Below are 9,699 nucleotides of genomic sequence, written 5' to 3' on the forward strand. Positions count from 1 at the left end.
GTAACCCAGGACCCCTCAATGGGCGAACACTCCAGAACTCCCCCAGTCGTCCCCTTCCCTGGAGCCTGGCAGACACAATTCATGTCATTGTTGCCAATATTGAATCCTGAGGCTGCACAGGAGAGTCTCAGGGACCCCCCGGGCTGCACCAAGTTTTCCCCAGACTCCACCTGTTGCACCTCAAACAGGACCCCTGAAAAAACAAACACGGTCCTGGTCAGGAAACTCTCCTCACACAGATGATCTGCCTCTCCCATCTCTCCCATGCTCCGTGTCTCTGTCGCCGATGAGTTACCTCCTAACACAGCCACCAGGAGAAGCCAGCTCAGCCCACATGCCATGTCGGTCCTGTGTGAGCCAGGATGGAGCCCCTGGGAACCCTGAACTGATTCCTCTCCCATAAGGTGGGATTGGCCGTTTTTATCACTGTGAAGAGACGCTTAATTTCATGCCCCCTTTCTCTAAAAAAGTTCACTTTGAACTTGTAGAGAGAAGGGAGGACTCCAGAGCAGATTTTACTTTTTATATAAATCCAGTTATGTGTATAGTATTACTTCTATTTAATGATATAATATGAGACATAAAAATTTAAATGGTTTTTACAATGTGCCAAAATACACTTTAAGAGCTGGTCCCACTATCTAGAAAAAAAGAATCATTTTGTCACTCACAGTAGTCACTGTTTTGGGAGCCAAGTCTCAAGATAGATTAGTAGGAAGAAAGACTGGCTAGATAACAGGGCCCTGGTGTCTGGAAACCCACTGGAGCAAGTCCATGTATCTGCTGTTTTTGTGTTTTGTCTCAGAGGAAACCCCTCTGGGGTTAAAGTTTTCTGTCCCAATTACCTAAGGCCCTCAGATGCTTAAGAGCATAGCTCAGACAGAGTAAATTAGAAATTTGACCTTACAATGTCGTTCTACTGACGATTCCTGGTTCTTTGCAGTAACTCTCAATGTTTGGGGCATTTGGATTTCTCAGACCACTAGGAAGTGAGTCCCCTGAGCAACACCCTTTCTCTCTTCAGTCTGTATGTCTGTTCATACTTACAGCATCCCGCGGTTGGTCCCTATTCCCCAGGATCTGTCCCCAGTAACAAGGGATACAGAAGCAGGAGAGGGGGAAGTTTCCTGCCCTGCATGTGGTTCATCAGGTTGATTTCCTGCACTTCATGTGGTTTCCCATGTCCCCACCAGGAGTGATCCCTGAGCACTGAACAGGAGAATACCAAGAATGTCACAAACAACACACCAAATCATCAGGGTCTGAGGGATAATACAGTGGTAAGGCATTTACGTTGCACATGGCCAACCCAGATTCCTGAGGTGTGTGGTTCTATCTGGCACAGTCCATTGACTTCTAGAGGACATTGGACCTGCAGAGAGTTCCCCAGGCCCAACTTCTCTGACATTTCGAAGAATAACGTAGATTAATTGTCCTTGATTTGATGGTGCCCAATGGCTTGAGACTTGGGAAAGAGACATCTTTGGTGTCAGCAATACCTTGCCTCTTGCCTAGCCTCTGCCTCAGAGCATCAAGGCCAGTGCTCCAGCAGCTTCTTCCAGTCATAACAATATCCTGCTTCTCTCTGCACCTGCTCCTTAGTGCACACAGGCATTCCCAGTCAGCCTCTATGGGAATGCCTAATAAACTCTGTCATATGAGGAATGATCTATGACCCATGTGAGGAGTCGCTATGTCTCAGACAAGTTGCACTCATAAATCTTTGAGCATCTACTGGCCAATGCATATGAACCATTTCTTTTTTCTCAGAGTCTCTGTTGTTATGAGACCTCTACATGAAGGGAGACAGGGGTCCAAGCATTTGATCAATGGCCACTGTCCCAGTCCCATGGAGATGCTCCTCACTTCGTGCTGAAACCTCATCAGGGAAGACAGGGCATGGATCAAACTATCTGGGGTTTTTTACCTCAACAACTTTGAAAGGAGAGGAGTTTTCTGAGAATCTAGAAAGGGCAGAAAACATGCTCCCAGTTTCAGCCCAAACATTTCCTTTCTTCCTCTCATTTCAAATGTGAGCTGATGGTCCCCTGTGGAAACGTTGAACACAGAAGCCTGTGTAGCCTTGGGCCTCCCTAGAAGAGGAAACTGAAAGTCTCCTCCAGGGACTGAGTGAGGGAACTGATGTTCCTGTCTGTCCCAGGACACAGGTAGATGGTTAGACCTGGGTCAGGCTAGGACACTCCTCCACACCATTTCTCACCAGGGAGCAATTCCTGTCCCAGTGTCCTGTCTGTGTGCAGCTGGAACAACCATTCATGCCCCTGGCACTTGGAGTGGGGCCTGGGAGATTGAAACAGGCTCAAGTCTTGGAGTTCAGGGAATAGGATACTGTGAGGATTCACATATTGAAGTCAGGGTTAAAATCCATATCCCCCAAAACACTCAACTGTGTGGATCAGTTCTCCTATTGGCTGTCTTAGCACTTGTTGCTACCTTGCGGTGTATCCTTTGAGCCCCATATTATGAGACAGATCATCTGTATCTCTCCCTTTCCTGCTGACTGATTCACTCAGCACAGTATTCTCTAGTTTTATCTATATTTCAGAAATTGAGTGATTTTCAACTCAGTAAGCACGGTAAGGCCCACAGAGGTTAGACAGGATTAGGACGCTTTCCAGGTGCTCCTCATACATGTGAAATTTATGAGTAAATGTCTTCAGGGCAATGCCCCAGACTTTCTGGATTCAGTTTGAAGTCTGTAGCACTCCAAGTGACACTGGAGTGTCACTTGGACAGTGGGGAAACTGAGAAAAGTCTGGCCACTCCAGAACTGTAGGTGCAGTTCAGTCACCAAGGAGCCCCATACAGGTGCCAGCTCTGTGCAGAGGCAGGAAAGGTGCATTGGGAACCATCCTCGAGGTTTGATTTCTGGACTTCCCTGTCCCAGGAATCTGTCTGTACCCTTCTGCACAACCACATTGATAATCCAGGCTGGCCTTCATGTCTGACTCCTGCTTCTGTGCTCTGCATTGACCTCACTGGAACTTTCGCCCAGAATTGTCTACTGTGACTTCAAGAATTAAAGGGTCGTTCTGATTTATAAATGTTAAATTTTCTACTAGGGGAGGGAATGAAAATACTCTCACATCAGATTTGAGCATTTTACCTGTCATTGGGAAGGGTTATGCTCACTTTTTGTAAATTGATAATTTTGATAAATTTGGTAACGGTTTTCAAAGTTTTGTCATGAATCTTGGTTTCAGCCTAAGTGAAACTCCTAGTCGAACTATGGAAGCACAAATATTCCAAGTAATACTGTGATCTGCATGACTGAAAGCCCAGGATTTAGTCATGCTGTCTGAGGATTCCCAGTGGACACTAATACGAGACATATATATATATATATATATATGTATACATATATACATATGTGTCTATATTACTTTTTTCCACTCATCTAGTCTATATATTTGTGCATGGATATATGTTCATGTATATGTCTTCGATATCAATTGAGATAAAGTGATAAATTATGATCATTATTCCCAGATTATAAGGCATGCACAAAATTTATGCTTACAGAATACCATATATTTCCCTGGTGTAGGATGACATTACTTTGTCCTTTCCCTCCTTGCCACAAGTAGCTTGTCCCAGTTTTCCCCAGAGTTTAGGCTTACCCATCAAGGTGTTCCCGAATCTCTCCCATCCCTTTGTTTAGCTATAATCACTTCTCCATGCTCTCTTCCCCAAAAGAGTTAATCCTGGCTTTCCCTTAATCTGACTCTGCTAATTTGCAAGGTCAGACCTTCCTAGGATACTGAATTTATATTATATAAGTTAATATTGCCTTTCTCCTCTTCTTGTGCCTTTTGAATAATTTACTTTAAAGCTATGTTTGTTTTTGTATAGACACAAGAAGACAATATTATGTTTTTATAACATGGGAATTAATTGGCCTCGAATATTATTCCCTCCTGGGCATCTGCTTTCTCCACTTAAGCCTGTTGCCCTCAGTTCCTAGTACCCCAAAGCAGGGTCCCCGACGTGGGACGGGAAGGATCCAGGGCAAGCGGTGAGTTATGTGCTACCCTGGCATCGAGATGGGCCTGGCCAAAGTGCCTAATTCTTAACTATAAGTTAAGAGCTTGATCATAGACAAATGCTGTCATGATCCAATAGTAATTATGAGACTGGGACCCTGCCAGGGATAGGAAAGACTGATCTGGCCTGAGCACTGTAGTCTGAGATTGAGATGGCCCCAGGAGAGCAATTCTATAAGCTTTAATGCATCTCTTATTGTGTCCATACAAAATAATTAATATTATGAATTCTTTTTTTTTAATTTAAATTTTATTGAATCACCATGTGGAGGGTTACAAAGTTCTCAGGATTATGTCAGTTATACAGTACTCAAACACCCTTCCCTTCACCCGTGCCCATATTCCATCACCAACCACCCCATTATACCTCCCGCCCCCTCCCGCCCCCCCAGTCCCCGCCCTTGTAAGTGATAAGTTTCACTTCGTTTACGCTTTATCTTGGTTACAGTCCATGTTTCAACACATAATTCACTATTGTTGCTAGGGTTTCCCCCCAAAAAAGAGAAGACAGTCCCACTGTCAAGGAAGCATTTGATGGCTCTCCATTGCTGAGAATGTAGAGATATTAAGTCCAGCTGTTTGTTACATAACCTTTCTATTTTTTTCCCCCCTCGTCCCGCGCCACCGAGATCACGCCTGTTTAGTAATCACCACGCTGCCTGACAAAGGGAAAACAAACCAAAAGAGATGGTTATTTCTCGTCATCAGCCGGCGTGGGGCTCTGGCTTAGTTGATAGTCTAGTAGAATGTCTGCAAGCAGTTTCTGGAACCAAAAGTAATACGCTGGTATCGGCCCCGGCTCAAGATTCCACCAGCGTCCCGCTGTTCCAAGTACATAATAATTTATTCCCTTGTATCCGATTCCCACGCCACCAGGTCTGTGTCATCTTAATGGACATCATACTATGGTTAACGCCACGCCGCGTTTCTTCCCGAGAAAGAAGGATATTTCTTCTCAGCCGGCGTGGGGATATGGCTTAGTTCAGTCTATAGAGATGGCTACCACTTTGGTGGCCTTCAATATTTAAAGTCCAGGGAAAATTCTGCCTAAAATTCTATCGCTACAATCTTTTACCCTTTAACAAAAAACTTAGTACTATTGTTTGGAGTTCCCCCCACGTTAAGCCCTGCCAAAAAGGAACATTTACACGTTGCTGACAATCAAACAATCAAAAGATATTAGGTCTTTTGATTGTTTTAGGTTTTGGATTTCTATATGATATTAGGTTTTGGATTTCTATATGAAGTCCAAGGAAAATTCTTTTGGTAATTGCATCACTCGCTGGCAACGCCTGGGCCAGAAGCTCCCAGCACACAGTTTGGAGGCATTTTGGGGGCGCCGCTCGTGTCCAAAGTGGTTCAGTTGCCTCCGGGGTTCAGTTGCCTCCGGGGTCGAACTCGCGCGGGGCCGCAAAGGAGCGTCCCCGCATGGCTCTGTGCTTAAATGTCGGCCGGCACAGGGCGGATCCGGGGGTCCCGCCCATCGGCTATCCTGGGCTTCCTGTAGAGTCTAAAAACCGGCTATAGCCTCGCTGTGTTCAAAAAGAAAGAGTTGAGAGAGAAAAGAGCATACCCTGCCGGCAGCGCCTGGGCCAGAAGCTCCCAGCACACAGTTTGGAGGCATTTTGGGGGCGCCGCTCGTGTCCAAAGTGGTTCAGTTGCCTCCGGGGTCGATCTCACGCGGGGCCGCAAAGGCAATATTATGAATTCTTATATGTTTGCTGGCTGAGGAGAAGAGAAACACATTCATGGGACTCCGCCCTTGGGTGGATCCTCCTGCTGAAAGAGAATTAAGTCCTAGGAGAAGCATCCCCTAAGGGAAAGGACCTTACCCTATTGATGGTGACCACACCTATGTGTATGCCCCAACCCCCTCATGCTGGGGAGATTTAACTAGGCTGTAAGAGTGGGTTGGGGGGCTAGATCCACGGGGCCAGATCCATGGAGCCAGATCCACGGGGGCAGATCCACGGGGGTCAGATCCACAGATCCAGAGAGATCCACGAGAGTGGGAGAGAAGCGGAGAGAGAGAATGAAATAAACGGATCGAGCAACCAGTTTGGCCTTCTTCCTTCTTCCTTCCGTCGCCTGCCCTTGACCGACAGCACACACAGCGGTTCCGGGGCACCGAACTCGGGCGGTGAGACAGAGCCGCCCAGAGAGCCCGCGAGTGCACTCGCCCCTAGGCGAGCCTTAGTTTTTTACACCCTGGAATATTTGTCAATTGGTCAGATTAGACCCAGGTAAACTCAGCTTGGCTGCATGACCCTGGGGTGGAGGGAGCAGCACCTGAGGCGTCGCTCTAGATCCTGTCTGCTGGTCCATGCTACTGCCAGCCCTCCTGGGCACACTGCAGACCGTGTGTCTGTGCTTGGGTAATGACCTTCCCCTGAGCTGGGCTGAGATGCCCCAACATCAGGACTTCACAGACCATGACCGTGACCATTTCCTTACCACCTCATGGTAGGAAAAGGTGACCATAGTCCCTTTCATAGAGGGTCATCTCCACTGTCCCTTATCCAATGACAGGATTCCAGCTCAGCAATATAGAGATATGAAGATGTACAAAGGGGAAGAACTCCACAGAAACTCCAGAAGTGGGTCTGGCCAACACCAGGATTTCATCTCAGAGAGAAGAAATTCTTGCAGAGACATAATTTCAAACAAAATGTGTAACATTGGGGGGCTGGAGTGATAGTACAGATGGGAGGGCATTTGCCTTGCATGCAGCCGACCTGGGTTCGATTCCCAGCATCCCATGTGGTTCCCCAAGCACTGCCAGGAATAATTCCTGAGTGCAGAGCCAGGAGTAACACCTGTGCATCACTGGTTATGACCCAAAAAACAAAAAACAAAACAAAACAAAAAACTCAAAATGTGTAACATTGGGAGTCTGCCATGGGTAGAACTACAGTTCTGGAACCTGCAATGACACCAGCCCAAACTTCCACGTGTTTCTTGGGTGCTCCACACAAAATCCTAGAAGAAAATAAGAATAACACCAGGTGTTCTCAACAGAAGCCTTCTTCCTCTTGCCTGTTTCCTAAAGAAAAAGAAAGATCCTGAGCCTTTCCCTCAAATCTTGAGCCTGGCCCAGTGAGTCCCATACTGTGTCTCAGACCCTGACTCTCTGAGGAGGAAGTCAGGAGGACCAGTGTCCCTGTCATCTCCTCACCCAGCACAGCTGCCTCCCCCTCAGTTTTCTGACACATTCAGGATGTCACACTGTGTCTCCTGCACAGTAATACACAGCCGTGTCCTCAGTGCTCAGCCTGCTCAGTTCCATGTAGGCTGTGTTCTTGGATGTGTCTGCAGTGAGTTTGAGTCTGCCCTGGAACTTCTGTGCGTAGTTTGCAATACTATCTTCAGGGTCTATCCATCCCATCCACTCGAGCCCTTGTCCCGGGGCCTGCCGCACCCAGTGAATTTCGTAGCTGGTAAAGGTATATCCGGACGCCTTGCAGGAGATCTTCACTGATGTCCCAGGTTTTCCCACCTCAGCCCCTAACTGTACAAGCTGTACCTGGGAGTTCACACCTGTGGACAGCAGACAGGAGTGGGTGGACTCCACTTGACTGGTCACATTCCCTCAGCCCAAGGAATGGGGACACATACCTGCAGCCACTGCCACCAGGAAGAGAATTCTCCAGGTCCAGTCCATGGTGGCGACCGTGCACTCAGGGGCTCCTGAAGGTGTGGGTGTGCCTGCTGTGTGAGGTTGTCAGGACACAGACACATCTGTATTTAACTCAGTGTCACTGGTGTAATTTGCATATTCATGAGGAGGAAGAATTCATATCTGAAGGCCTGGTCCAACCTGAGAAGGGGCTGGTGGAAGCCACCGGGTCCATCCTCAAGGGGAGGGAAGAGGTCCACGTTCTGATCCTTGTTTGAGGGGATGAGACCTGCCTTGTCCCAGGATTCTGTGCACACAGAGCTCCCCCTCCAGAGGGCCAAGCCCTTTTAGGACCTACCCCTCAGGGCCCCCCAAATTTGTATGGCCTGGAGACAAATGGACACACCTGGGCTCTGAGATTATTTCTGGGATCCTGGAACTCCCCAAGGGAGACTATAGGGAGATGACAAAACCATCCTATGCTCCAGTGGTTTCCATTGGAGATATTAAGAAGTCCAGAAACACCACCTGCATACAGGATTTACTGCATTATCAATATGATAAATGTTCCTCTGAAAAGGATAACTATGCTCATTTAACTTTTTGTGTCCTATACTTTTATTTTTATTTTCTCAACAAAGCAAAATTTAGTTTTCTAAGTTAAAAAATATTATTATTATCATCATTATTATCATTATTTTATTAAATCACTGTGAGATAGACCATTGCATGGCTCTTCGTGATTAGAGTTCAGTCATACAGTATTCCTGTTTCTCAAGAGAAACCCTTTTCATCTCTGCACCCATGTCAGGCTTGCAACTTTCTGTTCTTGGGATTTGGTGCCCCCTGCAGTCTGGTCCCCACCCTGCAGGGACAGCCTCTGGGCCCTCAGTGGCTTTGACCTCTTGGTATCTCTAACACAGGATTGAATCCTGGCACTTCACTTCAGAAGCCTTGTTCATGAGTCATATTCTTTTATGGGTCTTTTGTTTGGTTTTGAGTCAAAACAGGCAGTTCTGAAGGTTTACTCGCTGCTCTGTGCTCAGGGATTGCCCTGGTTGATGCGTCCTTGAAAAATATTGGCAAGTCAAATAATTATGTATATAAAAATTAATAGGTGACACTGAGTGTTCTTTGCTGAGATTATGTAAAATTGAGACAATAAATGCTTAATTTATTCAATCGGAATTGTGAAAACTGTTAAACTAAAACATGATTTAAATATTTAAGTAAAGACTTTAATATAAACAAAATTATATTAAATGTGCTAATGAGATGAATACATTTTTAAAAATGAGGCATGCGTCTAACATAACTGTCAACAAGTTTATTATACAGCAATCTTTGTCAAACAAATATAAGTAAATAAGAAATGAATTGTATAAAATGAATAAAGCTTTATAACACATATAACTTAAGCTCTGACTTTTTCAGTGATACACAACAGTATTATTTAAAGAAATTTACCTAGAGTAATGCAAGGGGAGAGAAAGAGAGAGCCGTGTTCAAGAGAGCACATGGGCTTCTCCAAATGGGAAAACGCTTGAGTTCTGATTTCCGGTCAGACATGTCAGAAGTCTGGAAGCATCTTCCCATTCAGCACACGTGAAAACCTGAACAGTTGAAAGTCAGAGACACATTTTCTGTCTCTCTGTGAATATTAGGAAAGGGAAGATGGAGAGAAAAGTAAAATAGTCTTATTTAAAGAAAGTTCCTTGCAGAAATGCAAGGAGAGAGAGAGAGAGAGAGAGAGAGAGAGAGAGAGAGAGAGAGAGAGATGGCACGGGATTGACAAAGACAACCCATATACAGAATGTTGTCCACATCATATGAGCCATCCTCCTCCTTTATTGATCCCTAGGATCCTATATGTGTTCTCTCTCTCTCTCTCTCTCTCTCTCTCTCTCTCTCTCTCTCTCTCTCTCTCTCTCTCCTCTCACTCCTCCTTCTCTCTCACCTGCGGGGTCTATGGATTGCAATACAGACACTAAAAGGTTATCAAGTCACCAGGGCTCAGCA

At 45.9% G+C, this 9,699-nt stretch overlaps 1 gene segment (V, D, J or C); it reads right to left on the reverse strand.

The window, feature by feature from the left end:
• Positions 1 to 7,284: 7,284 nt before the first annotated feature.
• Positions 7,285 to 7,725, reverse strand: LOC129399949 (immunoglobulin heavy variable 1-2-like). The segment is given in 2 exon segments: positions 7,285 to 7,601; positions 7,680 to 7,725. Coding segments are annotated over 2 exon segments (363 nt in total).
• Positions 7,726 to 9,699: the final 1,974 nt, after the last annotated feature.

Source organism: Sorex araneus, chromosome X (genome assembly GCF_027595985.1).
Source record: "Sorex araneus isolate mSorAra2 chromosome X, mSorAra2.pri, whole genome shotgun sequence".
In the NCBI taxonomy this organism is placed as follows: domain Eukaryota; kingdom Metazoa; phylum Chordata; class Mammalia; order Eulipotyphla; family Soricidae; genus Sorex; species Sorex araneus.